The sequence below is a fragment of the Cuculus canorus genome, chromosome 2, assembly GCF_017976375.1.
Source record: "Cuculus canorus isolate bCucCan1 chromosome 2, bCucCan1.pri, whole genome shotgun sequence".
In the NCBI taxonomy this organism is placed as follows: domain Eukaryota; kingdom Metazoa; phylum Chordata; class Aves; order Cuculiformes; family Cuculidae; genus Cuculus; species Cuculus canorus.
Window position 1 is genome coordinate 110,416,106 of NC_071402.1, and position 21,264 is coordinate 110,437,369.

At 41.9% G+C, this 21,264-nt stretch overlaps 1 protein-coding gene across 6 annotated transcripts in view; it reads right to left on the reverse strand.

Annotated features, from left to right (window-relative positions):
- Positions 1-9,621: 9,621 nt before the first annotated feature.
- The window catches only part of ELMO1 (engulfment and cell motility 1), a 305,172-nt gene continuing 293,529 nt past the window's right edge, over positions 9,622-21,264 (reverse strand). For 5 of the 6 annotated variants that reach the window (XM_054058818.1, XM_054058816.1, XM_054058817.1 and 2 more), the window contains 3 exons: positions 20,832-20,914; positions 15,484-15,561; positions 9,622-10,935 (listed from right to left, as the gene is read on the reverse strand). In XM_054058818.1, coding sequence (XP_053914793.1) covers positions 10,735-10,935; positions 15,484-15,561; positions 20,832-20,914 — 362 coding nt within the window. In that variant the 3' untranslated portion in view covers positions 9,622-10,734. The remainder of the gene's footprint in view (positions 10,936-15,483; positions 15,562-20,831; positions 20,915-21,264) is intronic. The other variant, XM_054058820.1, reaches the window with a different exon arrangement.

Consider the following 21,264-nt stretch of genomic DNA (forward strand, 5'->3'; position numbering starts at 1 on the left):
GGAACAGGGTGCATGGAGCTGAAAGAGCAGTCGACAGGGACCAGATCAAGCCTTTGCTGAAAGGCCATGTCTCTGCTTCCCCTGGTGAGAAGGACGATTCGTCCTTTGCATCCTCAAGCAGCAAAATTCCCTGCTCCTCCTGACATTATTTTTTCCCCATCTTCTTCCAGACCATGCAGTCACCCATGGAAGAAACCAAGCATGCAGTCATCCCTAGAAGGTGAATTCTCGCTAGACTGAATCTGCAGCACTGATGAGAAAAAAATGCCATGTATTAGCTTCACTGGGGAAAAAACAACACAGTTTTTCAAATGCCCTTGTTGCTTATGTTGCAGCATAAGATCCAGTAATTCCCCTCTGCTGGGGAATTGGAAAGCTGTGTCATTGGAAACCAATGTCAGCTCACACCCTGCAGGGTCAGGCCCTAGACTGCATATAAATCAGTTACTGGTGCTTGAATTAAGAGAATTAATTAATAAGACCTTCCCATGCCCTGGAGGTTCAGACCACAATGAAGCAGGTAGAGTACGGGCCAACATGAAACACCATTAATCCTGCATTTGTCCCAAGTGTGACAGGCTGCTGCAAGCTATTCTTCGTGCTCATACCAGGGGGAATCGCCAGGACAGAACAGTCCTGATTCTCTTTGTTTGCAGGGAATGGCTCATGCAAGAGATTAAATTTCCTGATGCAATCCCTAAATCCCAGGATTCTCCTTATGAGTTATTCAGCACCTGCCACTGCAGTCGTGCACATCTGTTTCATCATCCTCACATCTACCTCTTTCTTCCAGAGACAAATATTTATTATCTTCATTGCAACAGTAGAATCACAGCCTCTGTTACTTTACTAATGTACTTCTTTTCTTGAAGATAAGCATACCTATCTCCCAAAAGATTAACTTCTGTTTTTCATTCACAGATTTCTCAGGAGTAAATTACAACCTGGCTCAAATCCTTACCGCAGCAGTAAGGAAAACAACATTTAATGCCCACCTGGGGTGTGGGCATCAAAACACATCCTAGACCAAAAGATTCCTTGTGCTATGCTTCTAGCTCATATTTGATAACACTGCCACAGGGCTACGGTTTTGTCCAAGTTCAAAATGGTGGGAGCTGTAACCTCTTCATTTACCAGTCAGGGTGTGCTGGAAGAAGACATGGTGCATTACAAGCTGGCTAGGAGACAGGGATAGTTGCCCACAGGAGTCTGTATCAGTGAGCTTTAGAAGCTGGGAAAGTGTAAAGAAGGCTAATGGAAATGGGCCTTCACTGACAGGTTCAAGAGCCTGGAAAATGCCTTTTTAATGTGCTACAGTGTCAGCAAGAGAATTACGAGTCCATTAACAAATGGGGAACACTTATACAAGTTCTTATCTCACTGTACCATGATTTTTTTTCTTTTCCAATACACAGTATAAAATTGTGCTCCTACAGCATCTTGGGTGCCCTGATATGCCATTAGTAACACAAGATGATCTCAGCAGCATTAAGCTGCTAATTTCCATCAGGAAGTTGGCCAACCTGACAGTTACAGACATGCCTTCCTTCTCTTTACTGCATGGGAAGTGCAACTTCAGCCTCATCCAGCAAAGCCGTGGCCTGACGGAGACACCTTTGGGCTCCTGGACCTGGCAGAGAGTGTGTGGGGCTTGCACACTTGATGCTGATGGCAGCAGGAACTACTCAATCCTTCAAGACAACTTTCCTAGACAGCAGCACCACTCAGCAGCATGAGTGGGGAGTAATTGGGTGCCTGGGGATGGCTCCCACAAGGCAAAGTAACTTTTTGAGCCCTCACAGAGGAATTAGTGCACCAGACTGATGGTGCAAAGACACTCAAACCACCTCCTTCAGAGCAGTAAGGCACCATGCTAACTCACCTGTCAATGCCTTTGCTTGGAGATCAGTTTTAAAAGGCCCTGCAGTGTCGTTGTACTGGTACTCCGCTCAGTCCCTGCAAAACTCAGCATCAAAAGGTCTAGCAAGCCTCATCAAAAAAGGAGAAGCAAGTAGTTCCCCTCCTCCTCCACCTCCTGCCTGCTTGATGGACTTGCTCCTCATTGCATAAAACTCTGGGAAACTGCACTGTGGAAAGCACTAGAAAATTGCAGGCAGCAATTCCCTGCTGGCGAGGGCTTGCCTGGCAAGGTAGGCGCTTGCTGCCTGTCCTGGAGTAGATGGGACATCTTGCAGGAAAGCCATTGAGTACAAGTTGGTGCTCAGGTCTAGGCTGACCACAGCCCACAACACTGTCTTTCTTTTTCCAGCCCAGGTGATCTGAATGAATACTTGCCAATCACTTGACTAATCAGCTTAATTCAGGAACTTGTCTTCACAAGCCCATCACTGAAAAGCCTTCTGAAGTCAGGAAATTTAAAAGTGACTTGGATTTGATTAATACCAAACCAATTAAGGCAACTGCTTTTTTCTTTCCTTCCCTTTTTTCCCCACAAGTACAGTTTTGATTGATATGGCACAAAAGTTGGGGGCTTGGACTGCAGTTTTGATCAAATCAGCTTGCCAGAAATGTAAAATGTGAAAATACTGCAATTCATTCTGCGTGAGTTACCATTGATGGACTTGTTACATGTACCTCTTTACTGCAAGTCATCTATATCAGCAGGCAGGATAATTTTCCTCAGGCAGGTTTGGTGATGGAGGTTCTGGGCCAGAATTTCTGATCGGGGGAGGGTACACAGACTGCTGCAATTTGCCTTCTTTCCTGGGGAAAAAAAAAAAGCCACATGATTTCTAATAGAAAGTGAAAATAAAAAAAAAAAAATCACATTTTATTTTTCAATTACAACTTTCTACAATACTTTAAATCTTAGGACTAAAAAGTAGCCCTGAAATATTAATTCATTACAGAAGGAGAACCATGATCTATGGCAGTCCAAAAGCCAAATGAATAGCTAGTTTCAGCCACTTTAGCTTCCCGTTTTCCTTTCCCAAATCTGCAGTTCAGCTAAATACACAGATTTTGTGTGTGTGCTCATTTTACATCAGTGGCAGCTTCTGGTGGAAGATTGTTCCACCACCCCTTTCCTGGCCAGCTCAGTGCTTCTCTCCCTGTGCTGCTTCCTCCAGTGGATTCAAGGTGATGGAAACACAGTGATGCATGACATCCTTGCCAATGGGGCACTTTCACAGGTCATAATAGCCATGGTTAAAAATAGCAATAAAAAAAAGTCTAAAAATAAAGCCTTAGAATGGCTTAGAATGTGCAATTAGTATTGCACAATACTTTTTTTTCTGGTTCTCACTGACTGCCCTTGCCCCAGCTCAGTAATTTGATGTTGTTGCCTACTCTTAGTTGTTACCCACACTTCATCTTTGTATCGGAGCATGCCTGCGGGTATAAGGTATTTTTGGTGGTAAGGTTTGTGTTGCCCCAACCTCCTTCCTCCGCGTCCGCTCCCATGCAGCCCTGCTAATCTGCCAGCCTCCATCAGGATATTCCCAGCTCTGATTTCCTCCGTCCACTTTCACCTCAATGCTGCCCACTGGAGCATCCGACACTGCCCAGCTGTGACTGTGCTAGTTTCAGCTTGATTTTCTGGGGAAATGGATCTGAGGCACTTGTACCCTGTGTGTGCATGCGTCTGTGCATGAGCTGTCAGATTTGATGAGAAGTTGGAGGTTTGCAAAGGGTAAACTCTTACAGATTTTATGAAGATCAGTGTGGAGACTCAGCTTAAGGTCCTCATTGGAAGAAAGCTTGGGGTAAAACCAACCTCATCAGATGCTGGAGAAGCCGTCCACAAGCCAGCTCATTTAATGCCTCAACTTTAGTTTTCAATGGACTATGAATCAAAGCAGTAACCAGAGAACCAAGCACGCGAGACAAATGTTGACATGAAAGCTGGCTAGGCTGTGTTGCACTTAGGCTATCCGTGGTCAGTGAAATGGTGGATAGGTGTAAGGTATCACTGCACCTGCCCTAGGATGAGGACACAAAGGGGGAAACCAGAGTTTTCAGAAAGGTCAGAGACTGACAGAAGATAGAGTCTGACAGAGGGTATCATGAGTCAAGCAGTATGTGCAGAGGGACCAGTGAGGGTGAAATACAGTTGATATAATCTTACTGGCACTCTTTAAATTTCATACTCCCGGCAGAGAAACCTTTCATACATTTCCCTGCTTGCATCTCCAAGAATTTCAAATGCACCAGGCTTCTGCTGCTGGTAGGGGGAAACTGGAATCTGTGCCCTGGGAAAACCCTGTGGATGAGCCATTTTCCTCTGGGAAAGATGTAAGCACTCAGAAGCTTTGCACAACACATCACACTTGTATCGTTGGTGTCCTTATTTTAAGCAACTACAGAAAACTTATTTGTTTGATGTCTGGCAGATTCCTACATTACTTTTCCTGACTTCTTAAAAAAATACCCATACACAATAAACTCCCTGGTAACTGGCAGGGAATGAAGTCCCACAGGCTCAGCCTCCCACCGGCACGTGGCCTGCTGGTGGGACAGCAAAGGTCTCCAGAGGGCTTTCACCCTAGAGGGAGGTGGGTAGGAAGGGGACATAAAGTCTGAGGCATTTGAAGAGAAACTGAGTGTATACATACCTACCTCACAAAAAAACCCCACTGTCTGTTATTAAGCAAAAGACAACCAGCCTCCCTCCCCCTCACAACAACCCAGAGGAGTTTCAAAACATAATCAGTTTAGGCTGAACACCATGTTGCCTACAAGATTAAAATTAGACTCATGAGGTTTCATCAAGGGAGAGTTTAACTGCAGCGCTCAATCAAGCTGCAAAATCCTCTAATGACAATTGAAATAAAGTCATTCAAGACACATCCTTAAGTGTCACAAGAAAGCAAGCCTACCTTTGGCTGCACACCTTGGCAAAGTTATATTAGATGTCCCTTTTTCCCTTCCACCCTCTACATGCACTGGTGTCTTTTGGCCGTACCCTTGCCAGGCTGAAACTCAAGGCCTGCTGCACTGGGTCCCCCAGCTTTCTGACTATCCCATAGGTCACATCTTACAAGAAATGTTCATAAACAAGAGGCAAATAGAATGAGAAAGGGTTTGGGTGAGCCCGACAACACGAGGAGGCTTGTTTGGCTCTTCCAAGACAGTATAAAAGCACAACAGCTACCGTTCTCGGTGTGGCACGTCCAGCGAGGTGGCTACAGTAAAGCTGAGTAATTCCCTGTTGAAAAAACATGTCAATTCCAGAAACTCCTTTACTTCTGGTCCTAACCTCTCCACTTGGAGAAGGATGGCTAATGAAATGTTTGCTTCTCCCTACGTGTGTCCCTGCAAGCTAAACACCACCAGACCACCTCTGCTCTTCAGAGACCTTCAAAGCCTCCCAGCTAGAGGTAAAAATAAAATGTGAATATATGCTACTAAAATATTTTGAAACTGTCTCCAGTTCTTTTTAACCTTGTCCTCAAGAGGCTGTCATAGGACAGCACTCCCTAAATCAGCACTTTGAAATCACCTTGCTATTCATGGCTCTTCCAACATCCATTTTACACCTTGTCCTTCTCTAACAGACTTGTGCTTTTGATACCACTCTCCTCTCAATCTTCAGCCTGATTTCACACAAGGGGTTCCTGTTACAATCCTTTTACCACTGCCTAAAAGTCCCAAAGATGCGTGAAGCAGCTGGAGAGACATTGAACAATCAATCAGGTGGCATCTTGTTCAGCCTCCTGAAGCAACCATAGGTACCCAACCCAATTACGCATCAGGCAGAAAAGTCAGTACTTGCATTGCCTCCAAGCATGTAGCAAAAACTCAGTAACAGGTAAAATTGTCTTTTTGCCACGAACACTCACTCAAATTTAGGTGCCTGTTTACTAAACTGAAAGCAAGCCTTTTCTGCTGCATGGGGATAGATGTAACTGCTTTGTTAATCAGGGAACTTGTGTACGCCATGTGGATGCTTAATATTAAAATATAATTATCATCTAGGGAGGGACAGAGCACTGAGTGAGTCTCATCCTGATTTAGCAAACTCTGGGGAAAGTGATGACAGCTCAGCCAGCAGTGACAAAAACCCTGTCCTATAAATGCCTTCTAGAGTTTGCAGGGTTTTACCCTCAGTGGCACGCAGAGGTTGTGAAACTGTGTTTGAAGGGGAAAAGGGAAATCCTTTTCACTTCCAGCTCCTTGATGCTGTTATGAGGGGAAAGACTCTTTTCTTATGTCAGATGCTTAGTATTCCAGGCTTGCTTCTGGCAGATAAGATATCCTGAGGTCAGTAAGGGCTAGATTTATTTTTATTATTTTATTTTATTTTATTTTATTTTATTTTATTTTATTTTATTTTATTTTATTTTATTATTTTAACTGTCAAGAAGAATGAAACAGAAGAATGTCATACTTCAGGCAGAGATACCTTTCATACGTTTCCCTACTTGCATCTCCAAGATTTTCAAATGCACCAGGCTTCTGCTGCTGGGGAGGATTCGACAGGGGGTAGAGTCTCACATTCATCTTATTACACTCCTTAGATGAATGACTTTCACATGACAATGAAGCTAATGGCATTTACTCATCAGTGCAGCAGCAACAATGAAAGAGAGAAAGGGAGGATATGATCGTACAAGAGTGTCTTAATCCCAACATGTTCCATTGTGGTTATTACTCACGATTAACAGCCCGCACTACTGTATAGCTGGACACGTCAGAGCCACTTGTGATCATTGCAGTTGAATGTGATGACAAGAACCTAAAAATCAGACTGGCGTTGAGGTGTTTCTTGTTTCTCCTTTCTTTCATCCTTCTCTCTTCTAAGAGCTGTTCAGTGGCCAGAGCCTGTGTGATTGCAGCTGGTGGATTTGCAGCTTTCACATTCCTGTACATACGTGACACGCTTGTATTATGGGAGACGACTGATGGGAGAAAAATGTTGGTAACAAGTGCCCTGGGCAAGCAAAACGCAATCCTGGGTAGGGCATGAAGACATGAGGGGATTTCACAAATGAAGTAATTAGGATCTTGCATGGTCATTTTGCAACCTAGAAGACAGTCATCATCTACCTGCCTCTTTGCAAAAGAAAGTTATTTTTCCTGCAAGTTGTGAGGTTCAATAAAAGAGTTGTCCATACTGAAAAAAGAACTGCTTCTGAAAAGCAGTAATGAAAGCCTAGAGTGCAAGGTCTTGCTCTGTCATATAGCTTGCTTTTATGCAGGATTACTTAGCATTGCTGCTTTTCTCCTTGTCCTTACAAGCAGGGCAAGCACTTGACTTGAAAAGATACACATTTTTCTTGATTCAAGTTTTCTGGCAGAAGAACATATTCACTTTCAAAAGCAAAGTAATTTCAAAAACAGAAGCTAAAATTAGACTATTTCTTTTTGTCTCTCTCCCCTTTATGGCTTTTACAAGCAATTACCCACTTAATGTTTTGAAATTATACAAGAAGCTTCAATACTAATTTTTTTTCCTGCTGCAGCTCCTTGAACATGAAGCCTTAAAAGCTTTTCCGGAACACACAACAGCATGAGCAAATGAATTTGCCATTTTCATTCTCACTTTTTAAAATGAATGGGAAACAGCGGGATACTTGTTCATCTTTAAACACTGTTTTTTTAATTTCATAATGGTGAAGTGACTCTGTATGACAGCTCTAGAAAGTGAAGGCAGGATTCTTATTTGCACCACGTCCGTTTGCGTTGCTGTGAGAGCGCTTTTAAAATAGCTGCACGGGCTATTACGCCAACGCATCTCTAAAGCCTCTTCTTTCTTATGGCACAGTGGGACACGTGGGGGCAGACAAACTTAGCAGGTCTGGTCATGCAACCATCCCACACGACGCATAACCCATACAAAGACCTGAGCCGTGCGAGGAGATGAAGTTCCTGTAAGGCAGGGCTGTAGAAGGCAGTAAACTAGAGCCACAGGACAGTGCCACGGCATCCAGCCAGCCCAGACCTGGATCCCCGCAGGGATCCTGTGTCTGTCCTGTGGAGTCCCAGGGAAAGAGGGAGGTCACTTGTCTATGTCACCTCCTTGCACAAGGCCTGAGGGAGCGTAAGGAGAGCGCCAGCTGCCAGTGTTTCACTTTCCGTAGCCCCACATTGCCCCAGTAGTATGGATATGACCTGGGGTAACACAGATGAGCATAAGGGGGAGCTAAAATCATAGTACCAGGTCGCCAACTCTTCTCCCACCACCTCCTTTGGGCTCTTGGTGTGCAGTCTGGGGCACTCACCTTAGTGAGAGAGGCAAGTCTAACCTTTCCCTCCTGCTCAAGTTGTCGCACAGAGAAGAGTTTTTGTTTGCGCCTTTCTGATTGTCTTGCAAACGCCTACCTGCTAAGATCATGGCATCAGATTGCCACTGAGCTGGCAGCACTCGGTTCTTATCGCTTAGGAGTGAAAGGAGTTTCTTTTGACAATGAGCAATACCCATCTGAAGCACCAGCTCTGCAGTCTGTAAACAAAAAGCAAAGGTTACGCACCACCAAGCCATCCAGCTGGGTCAGGGAGATTAATAAAACAACTCAGATTCTCTGTTCTGCTCTGAGTCTTGCCTTCATGCAGACAAAAGGTAGCATCAGCGTCTTGTCAAGAAATGTGTTTCTACTTCCATTCGTCACCCCTAGGACCCTTCCAAAATCCCCTGTGCCAGGCAGTACCTTTGCTTCCACTCATTCCTGACCACCCTGACAAAGCTGTGGAGAATAAAACAGCTCAGGGTCCCACATCTCATGTTGCACATCACTGTTCTTACTCAAACCAAGTCTTCTGTCAGGTCACAGTCCAGTGTAGCTTCCCACTTCAGTGTTTAACTCAGACTCTCTTTTTAACTTTACCATCCATTACCACCTAAACAAACTTACATCTCCAGTTACATCAAGGTGTAGATGAAATACTGCAAAGACAATTTCAGGAAGGCACTTTCCTTAGGACCCTCTTGCCTGAATTCACCCACAGGACATCATTTCTCTCCTCACAGTCAGGATGTTTGCCCCAGAGCCAACTGGATAGAGCAAAAGTCACCTCAATTGAGATTGTCTGTGTCTGTCTAAACCAGAACCATCCTCTAGGTTTCTCACTAGCATAACCTCTGATAAAACCCCTCCACAGTCTTTTTCAGATGGGTCAGAGTAGGAGAGCAACTCAAGCAAACAAACATCTGTCTTCGGCATGGGCGATGGGGGGGAAAGGGCTGGCAAGGTCCTCTAGATCTAGACCCAGCTCTTTCGGAGTAAGAGACACTGAACTTGTGAAACACCTAGAAGAACATAAGGAGAGAGGGAGTCCATCCTGCAGAGGCCAAACTTACCTAGTACCAGTCTGCTGCAACCAAAACCACTTTCAGTGGAGGAAACGTAAATAGAGGACAAGAGCTACTCAAGCAAACACAGTAAAGACAGCGGCCTTAAAATGACCATGAGCATATCAGTATGCAGTAATTTCAGATTTCACAAAGGATCCTTCTTATAGGAAGGCTCATGTACCCATGGCAATGGAGATCTCTGGATCCTTGTCACCACAAACAAACAAGTAAACTAAACCAGGTTCAGATAAGAAAGGTTCCACCCTTCCCTCCCCTCTTTGTACCAAAATCTTCAGAATTGCTAGGAACCATAAAGACTAACAGACAACTTCAGATGAAAAACAAAGTTCCAAGAATCATCACAACTCAGATTTTTATTCAACAGTGAAGTTGAAGGGAAATATTATTTTTTCCCTTCAGGGCAAATGTTCCAAATGGAAATTAATTAAAAATATTGTCCCCCAAAAGTACTCACAATGAAATCAGTTTTCATTAAATATATTTGTTTGGCAAAACAAATAAAATAAAAAAATTAGAACCCGTACAAAAAAATTCCCTCGCAAATTTCTAACACTGTAGCAATGACAACAATGTAAACCTGGATGTTTGGCAGCTGTAATTAATTTGTGGAAATTACTGTTGAACTTTGGACCAAGAAAATAAAAATCACTTTGAACAGCAACAAGCCAATTTTAGAGGCAACTGAGGCTTAAGGAATGCTACAGGAATGGGACACATTAGTGGCTTCATACACAGTTTGTGTGAGTGAACTGCTAGCATGGGGCTATTTAAGAGCTGGGAGGAAAAGAAGTTAAAAGCTGTTGCAGTGTTGCAGCATATGGTACAGCAAAAACCCGCAGACTTTCCATTCTGGGAGCTGACAAGTTGGGTGAAGACTGGTGGCAAGAGTTGAGATGACAATGGAAAGAAAAATGACAGTGATGAATGGTGCAAGCATTGGGAAGCAGTTAACAATTTTCGTCATTGCATTAAATTCAGTTGTGAGCAGACTCTTGGGAGTGTCTGGGGAAATCTTCTGCTTACAGTAGCTGCTTCTGCTCCCTACCTCCCTCCTCCTTCCAGTTAAAGCCTCTGCCCTGCCAAGTGGGTTTCACAGGCATGCAGTTTGATAACATAGTCCTTTATTTAAGAATGTCTATTCCAGTATTAAAAATGTAAAAAAAGTCCTTGGGAGGGTGCTTCTTAGTGGCAGTCTTTGCCTTAAGCAAGGCCAACAGCCCGCAATTACAAGTTAATTAAAGCAACGTGGATTTGGATGAGCAATGGGGAAGATGGGTATGGGGAAGGAAGGGATGCAGGGAACAGGGAGGAATGCAAGTGTTTCTACACCCCTACCCAAAGCCAAAATCCAAGGTGCACAAGTGGGTTTCTTTTTTTCCTCACACGCTTCTTTTTTTTTTTTTTATAATATCTCTCCAGTTATAATATTTCCAGTTTTGAAGAAAGTTTCAGTGGCAGCCTCAGTTACAGTCATAAACAAAGTCATAGTTGCTGGGCTCCTTTGGGATAGGTGGGGGAGCATCTGGGATCTGTATGTTTTCCAGGTCAAGGAGGCGTAGCTTTATCTCCATGCTGAGCAGCGTGTCTAAGTCATTCCGCGTTAGATCACTTAACATATCCTTCCCAAGGAGGGCGTTCAGCCCATCGGTCCATACACAGTACTACACAGGAAAAAGACAAAAACTATCATTAATAGACTTTCCATACACAAACTGCTTATCTGGCCTGGTCCTTTACAGTTATTCCTCCCACAATAACTTAGAAAGAGACCTAAAATGAGGTTGATTCATTTTAATAGCTAGTATCATGAAGAAGGCATTTTCCACTGAGCTTTTCAGAAAATGGAAAAACAATTCCCTAAAAATGGCAAGAAATGACAGTATGCAGTTGCCTAACAATTTGCTGCCTCCTTCAAACTTCTTGTTGAATATTCTTCGATAATTATGGGAGAAAGAACAACTCACTTCAGAAAACAAAACTCTGGAGTTATCTCCTTTTCTGTTTCCCCAGTACTCACAGAAAAAGCCTGATTACCATATCCCAAACTTTTAATTTCAAGACAGCTAAGTTAGGTGAACTGGATCCCCCCATAATCATTATTGACTCTTTGTATAAGAAATCTTGTACCAACTATCTAGCTTTATCATGGTTTCCTTTCCTATATACTAAGATATATCAATTCCTACACAAAAAATAGGCTCTTAATTACATAGCTATGCCTACTTTACCACTATTTTACACAAAATAACATATTGTGAAAACTACAGAGTCAGTCAGTGCTGTGTCCCTCATGAAATTCAAAGCCAAGCTACTTGGTGTAATTCTAAATTCCACAGATGCTGAACTGGCCCCTAAACCCTCTTCCTTACTGTTAGCTTTTTCCTAACAGGAGGTGCCATCTTGCCCAACAGATGACAGCTTGTGATAAACACAGGCCGAAAAAACATTTTAAATAAGCAACAAACTCAAGGGAGATGGGTGATCTAGAGTCTATCAAATAGGTCACTTTCATTTATTCAAGCTATTTATTCAATTATGAAGAGAAGTACTCAAATGTTATAATCTGAAAATAAAGAATTGAATCATGAACTTGTGTCCTAGTTTGCAGGAGAAAATTAAATCAACTGTAACTGCATTTTTATCTCACAAATACTTCTGCTAGATTTCATGCCAAAAAAAAAGGATTTTAAATTTAGCTGACCATTTGCTACATGATATCGCCAAGTTTAAAGATAGCCATAGCTGACTTCATCCTACAGCAGAACTGAGGATTATTTTTAAGGAAGAGAGAGAAACCCCCCTCTTGGGGTATGTCTTCATCCAGAAAAAGGGCATATTTTTAAAATAGGATGGTTAACACACTTCAGCATCCAAACTGAAATCCTATCCATTTAAGTCAGTAATAAAATAGTAGCAGAGCTAGGATTTCACCCAGGGTAAGCAAAGCTGTAGCTTTAGTATGAAGGCAACTATATGGAAGAGACTTTAGGATTCAGGCTGTTCTGCTAACACGTACTAAAGAAACAACTTAGCCTGCCTATTCCAGGCTGTCAGTACGTTACTGAGGATTTTAAATCATGCAGTTTTTATTGAGTGTACGTGGACCATCAGGAAAAGAAAGAAGCTATCCTAAAAATGTAATTATTTTTTGAACAGACTATAAATTTTGTATGATCGATGATATCTTTATTTGGGCAAGTTTTTCCAGAATTCACTATGAGGAAAGGAACAGAAAGGCAAAAGGCTCTGCTCAGGTTACAGAAGTGCAGAGCATCCATTCAACAGATGCAGTCCCTGATGTGAATCATCCATCACCTGCTCAGTGAGTACAGCCAGCTCTTTCTCTGGGGAGGGATCCCAGTGAGCCAGAAAACAGAACCACAGTTCTCTCCCCTTGCAGATATATCTCATTCAGGGCCCATAGAAACCAAATTCTAGCCACAATTCAGATGAGTGCAATCGCCTGGAAAAGGGGCTTCCTCTCTAATATCCATATTGGCAAGTGCATCTAATTAAACTCCTGTACATTTTGAACAGACAGAAATCCTAATGAGATGGTGGAAAAAGAGAGGCATTCATTCAGAAGCTTTTCTCTTTTTAATATGCAAAATAGACTAAGAGTCACTGAAAAATTAATTTACTACAAATTCATTTTAATAAAAATCCGATGAAACCTAATTATAGCCTTCCTCATCAGTTCCTCTGTCAAAAATCAAGGATAAGATTAATTCACCTTTTTGCTGTGTAGGTGAAACCAGCTATTAGTATTTAAATGAAAAACAAATATGATGGAGTGATCTCACAGTGCTGAATCCTCTGGCTGGCAGGAAGCGCCAACAGATGGCTAAAGCTATTGCCAAACTTAAGTGCAAGAATGAGGTCCAAATCTAAATGCTATTGGTTCTGTAATGAGATTTTATTAAAGAAATACCTTGGGAGTCAAGTCAGTGCAACCCAACAATCAAAAAGGTTGTTGAGGCTTCATCCACCTGGATGCAGCCCTGAGCAACCTGGTCTGAGCTCATCACTGACCTGCTTTGAGCAGGAGGTGAGATTGAGGACACCATCAAGGTTCCTTACAACTTGAATTATCCCATGATCCTACTCCAACTTTTGGTTTTAGAACACACTCAATTCCCAATTTCAGTGCCACCCTACAATCAGGAAATCAGAAATACTTAAAAAAAACCCCTGTAAATCTGACCTGAAATTGTCATATACTAACATCATTCCTGGTGCTTCACGCAAAGCTTTCCAAATCTTGAGATGTCACCCACCAAATCTCCCAAACTGACAATGCTGCTACACTAGCACTTCTATCGACAGCCACCTCAGGTACTTTGATGAGAAGCCGTGGGCTTCCTAAGATGCTACTTGCTTTTCCTTGTGAGTGCTTCTTCTGAACACTTGTACTTCTTACTTTAATTGCAACTCACTCTTCTGCAGGCCATGGCAAAGTAATGAGGAAGTGAGATGCCCTTTTAAAAACATTTACTCGGGAACTGCCAAGTAGCAGCAGAGGCTCCTGCCTCTGGCTGTTTTTCTGAACATATTGTGTTTCAAGGAAACTGCACAAGATTATACTAAAGAAATAAAGATAATAGGTGTGTTAACCTATTGGGTTAGCGCATCGCACACTGCTACTGCCCATCAGTGAGGTGCAGTAGTAGTTTTGGAACATTTGGACCATTAAAATCTACACTTGTAGATACAGACTATGTTTGGGAAACAAGCGGCTGAAAAAAAATTGTTGATTTTTATGACCACTTGCTCTTATGAGCTGAAACAGTCCAGAATTCAGTTTCTGAAGACTTTATATCAGAAAGGATCTAACATATGTTCAGTTCAGAGGATGACGACAATCATGCTTTGCTAAGACCTACAGCTCTAAAGGCTCATTATGCCCGGGCTCCTACTGCTACTTTCTCTTACATGAAAATTGACCATCAAATCTTTCTCTGGAATGAACGTACTTGAAAATGACACTGAAATATTAATCCCCAGGAAAACCCAAATGAGCATAACCTTTTTTCCTCTCCTAAAATTAACATTTATTTGAAGTTTTAATCCGGAACAGCAAATGTTGAAGCTGCGTAACTAAATACACTTCACTTGTAAAGCAATTTCATGCACTTTAATAACACTACAGTATAATGCAATCTTCCGTGTTTCATCATCTTAATGCAGTGCCTTGAACCGAGACCAAATGTGATACCACAAAATAAATGTGCAAATGGAACACCAACTCTTGTTGCTTTAGAAATAAGAAGAAAAACCTTATTTATTTTTTAATACAGTGCATCCTGCTAAGCCTTTACTTGAAAGTTCTTTGAGAAAAAAACACATCCAATGCATCCACATAATTAGGTAAATTAGTTCCACCACCTTCCAATGATGTTGTTTATTTCCTTATGTTTTCAGGTAAGAGAAGGGAACAGGGAAGGGGCTGTCATTCTGCTTTGCTATCGGTATTTACATTTCTTTATACAAGTGAAACCCATTACAAAACACTCCCCTGTGGAGACGCAACAGAGAGGACCTTCCATGATCACCTGATATGAATGGTCTTAAGCAATGTGAAACTAAGAATAAGGGGATATGTCATTCTGGAGAACACAAGCCTTTGACTGAAACTGAGACCCAGTGATGGTATAATCTCCCCTGATTATGCTGGCATTGCCAAGATGAGCTGAGGATGGCAGTGATTCTGTAAGAGCTTGGCTGTACAAACCATCAGTGTTGAACTGAAGTTCATTAAAGTGAACACACAGCAAAATTCTCCACCATCTAAAGTAGAGCAGAGCAAAAAAAATCTTTATTACACCAGGAAATGGTGAGCAAGGCCTGTGCAACTGCGAGGTCTGCCCACACTCTCTTCTTTCTCTTACTTAGATTCAACTCAAATAGATAGAACTCAAATTTCAGTAGGGCTTCGAACTACTGATCTTTAATTTGGACCCCATGTGGTCTATAATGTACAAATACAAAACATGTCCCTTTTGTGGTTCAGGATATGCCTGAAAATTGCAGAAAGTCTCGTTCACATACTACCTCCTCTGCTTTCAGTTTGCTGTGAGATATGACACAGATTTAGATTGAATCGTACTCTTTACCAGGATCACCATTCTTATATGCATATAAAGCTGCATGTTGCCATAAAGTAACTGAGAAGGCTTCAAAGAAGTTTCTGTACCCTGAACTTCACTTACCTCATGCTTGTCTGGAGCAATGAAATTCAACTGGCCACTTGAGTCATACAATATAGAGAAAGCAAGCTCTAGCACCTCCTGGAACAGTACAAACACACACATATTAACGCTGCATAAGAAAGGCATTCATACATTCCTTTCCTACCACTTATCCTACTTATTTCCTGCCTTTCTTTCCTACCATTTATTCTCCAAAACAAGTGAAAAAATAGGTTATGGTACTCTCCTGCCCGGCCAAAGCTGCAGCAGTGCCAGACCATTGCCGCAGACTGGCACAGTAAGAACCCCACCACGGATGCTTCAGTCAAAACAAATTCACTCCCCACAGTGCCGGCTGTAGTTCATTCGGTCGGTCACGGATTACTTTAGCACTTGAGTTTAAATCTAAGCTAGGCAATGGTGAAGACTAAAATCAATATAGTGCATAATAGTATACTTGCAACAAACTCTTCAGGATGACCCACAGTTTTTTCAACATGTATAGATTCAACTCACAAAATTCTGCAAGGTTTGATTCGCTCTATCAAAAATCTTGCCAGGACAATCTCCTGGTATATACTTATGCTCTTTTCACTGCTGGAAATCTATTAAATTATTCATTCTCCAGAGGCTTCTGTCATTTTGATTCTACCTGAACAAGGATCAGCAGCCTAAGTCAAACTGAACTATCTGGGTTACTTAAAGACCCAAATGAATCTCTGTACAGGAAAAAACCTTTTTCTCCTCTCAGCACTGAAGCTGGAATTTCAAAAATGCCGAAGTGAATTCATCAAGCATTGACCTTCCATAAAAGCCACATGGACCTGGGTTCTTATAGGGAAACCCAACCAATCTGTATAAATAATGAACTTTCATTGGCCAGCAGTGAGCATGTAAACATGTTATGTTATCATGGGTACTGCACACATGAATACAAGTGCCACTCACAACCTGTGAGCTAGCTGATATGGATATAACTCTGTGGAAAAAGTACCTGGCTACAGAAGAGAGTGCTGACTCATAAGTATGATCTGTATCGTATGTCCTAGTCTTTTTGTCTCGTGGCTTCCTGAGGCCCATAATAACAATTGCCTTTGTTAACTCTCAGTCCTGCCAGCAGTGACAAGAGCATGGGTTCTTAAATTTACTACGTTAAGTTTTAAAATGGAAGAATTGACTGCGGGAATTGCAGCATATACATTGCTCTAGATTTCCATTCCTAATATCCCGGTCTGAAATTGCCATAGACCTTTGGATTTCAGTAAGGGTTATTTCATTTTTGAACTTGTGTGATTAAAAGCAGAGTCTGAATCATAACACTTACAATCCTTAGGGATAATCTTGGATGATGAGAGATCAGGCCTCTCATGGGAAATGCTCTTGGATTCCTTGAGTGTAGTTATTAGGTCCAACTTGCTATATTGCCAGGCCACAGGAGACAGTCTATGTTAAATCCCCATGGAAGCTGCAGATACTAACAGTGCTGGCACACTCAGCAACTAAATGGCTCCCAGCTCGCACAGCCTTTTGGGTTTTAGGCACGTCTCTCAGCCACACCGTATTAAGAGTGATGTCCCTCATTATAGAAACAAATTTACCTCTGCCCACACAAACCTGGCATTATCTCCTTACAGGGCATTACAAATTACTGACAGAACATGCCAAGTGATGCAATTTAAATTGTGAAAATAAAATGTGTCATTGAAAAAAGGGCCTGTAGTATTTTACTATGATGTTCCTGAATTTCACAAAGGCCAACAGCAGTCCCATAGGCCTGGCCCCTATGTATTTGTCCTTTGAGAAATTCCAAGGGACTGAAGTTTTTGTTCATCTCAAAGAAAGGGAAAGAAGGGAAAAACCCTGCCTGAAAGAGAAATATACCAGGGAGCCACAGGTTGGGTCATTCCCAGTCAGACAGAAAATGAGAAAGAGATAAATTTAGGGCACCAAGCTTCCCTTTAGGGGGGGAAATGGGAATCAGGCAGCCCTGGCTCCAGGTCAGCTTCTTCACTGGCTTCTTGGGAGACTAAAAGATCAGGAATTACAGCTTCCAGGTGTCAGCTTCTTCACTGGCTTCTAGGGAGACTAAAAGATCAGGAATTACAGCTTCCAGGTGTCAGCATCTCTGTCACCTCATGCACAGCAAACTGTCAAGGGAAGGAGAAGCCTAAAAAGTTGGAGCTGTCAGCTGGCCATCCACACTGATGGTGGTCTTAGTGGTTGAGCTGTCTGACTTGTCCACCTGGTTTTATTACATTCCCCATTGATGACAGATGATTTTGAAGAACTGGCAATTCCTAAAGGAGAACTAGTCAGTCTCTGTCTTCCATCTGTGGTTTACTCCTCCCTTTTCTGTCCTACTCCTCAACCTTTCTCAAAGTTATTTTCCAGTCCAGCCTTTCCACAGGTTTCTCTTTCTCTCTGATCCTTTCTCTCTCCCATTCCTTCATCTTTGTTTTGACCTCCTTCTCTCCCACCTAAATCTGCTGAACTGACTCCCTTGAGACTCCTAAATTTTCCTGTCCTTGTAAAGATCAGATCTCTATCCTTCCCTAGATGCTTGACAAAGGTAAGAGTACTGGGACTCACAACGCACCTCCCTCTTAAGCTTTACTGAAAAAAAGCAACAAGAGACTCTGCACTTGCTGGCTGGACACTTCCCACTCCTTCGTTTTGACTGTGTGGTAGGCAGTATGAGGGGAAACTTGGTCTCCCATGCCCAGAGCTTCTCTCTCCTCTAGTCTCTGCTGGTGCCTCACACGGAACAGAGACAAGCTATTTTTGATGAACAGGCATTTTAGATGCCTACAGCCAAGTGATCCTATGCAGCTGGAATGACCTCACTACTCTCTGCCTACTCTGTCCCCAACAAACACAAAACAAGTATGACTTTGCTGAAGGTTGAGACCACAGCGATGTTAAGTTTGTTTGCCAGAGCCAGAAGATCCCCCTCAGGGAAGCGGAGGGGTTAGAAATAAGGACTTTAAAATTAAACCTAATTTAAAAACACATGCAAGATGAACAACAATGGATTCAGGTCTGGTCCTATCAAGTTATTCCAGCTTCATATGCATGCAAATTCCAATTCAGTTAGCTTTTATTTATTTCTAAATGTTCCCACTGGAAGAATAGTGCCCATGTGCCGGCAAAGGAAGGGATGCTGAAGCCTTTGTTATGGATATTCTGCCAATTCCAGCTATGTTCATAGCAGTGGCATTCTGCCATTCAATTTTCTTTTCTGCCAATGAATAAACATTTAGGTGGTCATTATATAAGTATAAAGAAAGCACAGGATGAAGAGACCTATTAAAAATATATCACCAATTGTGAAATTTCAGGAAGTGAAAGGTTTCATACATCAAACTCGGCCAAACTGCATTCTGTGCCTGATGGTGTTGGTTTGTTTTTTTTCAATTTTCATTTCTTTGTCCAGATTAACTTGATATTCTGCAAACAATGATGTGTTATTCATATGACGTCAGTTGCAGTACTGCACATGACAGTTTGATTGGGATGACAACTAATTTAACAAATACTGTGAGTCCCAGGAGAAGAAACCAGGAATCGAGGAAGACAAAAAAAACCCAACCAACCAAAAACATCAAAACCCCTGCACCACACCAGAAACAGTAAAACCATCAAAATTACTATTGCCTGGGTGACAAATGGAATGCTCCAGCTATGGAAGCAGCCATGTTGCCTATCAACTCCTGATCTCCACATATTCAGTCAGAAGTTTTATGCCAGTCCAAAGCAATTTTACCTGTTGAAATGGGGCAGTACTGACAGCTGAGGACAAACTGATCTGCAGCATTGCTATTTAGCATTAAATACTGTCTAGACATTACTGCTCCATAAAGATGACACATTTCCATCACTGCCACCCACTGCTTTCCGTCTTCCTATCTTTCCTTTTTGTGTGGACATATGAGTGATAAGACAAGGAAGCACTAAAAATACTTTATATGCATCATAGAAATGCCCCAGCCAAAAGCTGTTGATGGTTCAGCTGTAACACGAGGTAGGAGTTGTATGAAATCTATTGTGTTTGTGTGTTTGTTAGTGCCCTGATTTAGAAAATCAACATGGAAAAACACTCCTGGGATTCCTTTTCCTTGCTTGGCTTGACTTTTTCATTTCCAACCATTTAAAACCAATGCTGAAAGGAGATGATGGCATCCTAAGATACTTAGAGCAACTTGTGTGTAGGAGAAACAAATACAAACTATACTTGAGATGCTCTGCATATCTGCATGTAGTTAAGGAAAGAAAAGTTCCAGCTATGAAGCTGCAACAGTTGCATGATGTACTTTTGACAGCAGCTTTTCATTTTCTATGATTCCCATCAAAATTGCTTTTTTTTTCCCAGTATTTATTTGATCACTAAATGAAGGCATTTTCATTTTTAAAGTGTTGAAGCAGGAATTCTTGATTTCACTATATTGTCCATCCCCAAACTTCTCAGTTTTAGGTAACTACAAATTCTGATTCAAATCCTCTGACCTGGTTTCCATACCTAAAGGTGTGTTTCTAGGTTAGACTGAACATCACTAGAGTCTCAGTCCTTCTTGTAAGGTCAGACAGCATGACCTGATAGAAAACTTATGAACATGCCTCATACAATATGGTAGGAAGACCTTCACCACTAAAGATGTCAGCCTTTGCCAGTTACTCAATTTCTTCTTGCTGTGGTGGCAATTCTTACTAACAAAAATTCTGCAAGCTTCTGGCACTGTACAATTTGATTCCTAACTGTCAGTTTCCAGTGCTTGATCTGAAACTCTGAAAGGTAGCATAAATCTAATTTAAGCTGACCACTGCCTCCTACTCATTTTTCCCAACTGCATTGCTGAACACATCCTTACACACCTCATTAATTGCACAGCATTTATCTTACATCCTTTTGCTGGCAGCTGTTTTTCTACCTGACTGGACCTGAAGCTGGACATTAATTCCAATTTTGGCATGTGCCAGTGTTCACTGAATGCCAGCTTATCAAAGAATACAGCTGGAACAAACTAGTTATTTATCAGAGACAATACAGGAGTAGGTACTAACAGTCAGTGCTAGCCTGCTCTGTAGCAGCAGTCAAAGCTGCTTTGCTTTACAGATAGAAGCCATCACTACTAAAGACTATCCTAATGTGTTCTGGGCATATCACAATGCATGTCTGCCATGAAATCTAAGTAAAAGAGGGTAGGCTGTCCCAGTAATTTAACTCAAATGGTCTGAGGTGAAACAAAGCATGTGTGCATACACAGAAAGGTGGCAGGCTAGAATGAAAAATATCTGTATTACTTCATGGAAGGTCAAGTTAACAAGCTTTGTATTCTGCAGGGTGCATGTTCATAACAATTTGAGAACCATACCTTGTTTTGTTTAAGAGCTCCTTTCTCCTTCATGTGAGGGCAGTCTTTCCCAGTCACAACAGCTTTTATATCTGCCACTGGCACTGCATTAAAAAGAAACAAAAGCAAAATCCAGAAATTTAGTTATAATCAAGCTGTGTAAAAGCTACCAAGTCTAAACAGAGGCAAGCCTAACGTGTTAAAATTGCCACCTCCTTTGGCATTTCCAGCCTGTTGTAAGAAAACAACTAAAATAGGCATCAGGGAGTTGACAAAATTTCAGTCACCTGGATAAAAATCAGAGTGTGCTTTTTTCTACCTGTTCAGACGACTATGGGTGTTTCATACAGATGTGGACCTGTGTTTGGACAGGTTTTTATGCATACTCATGTACCTATAAAACATACCGTTTTCTGCCTTACTAATGTAATATGCCTGCCCTGTTGTTGTTCTT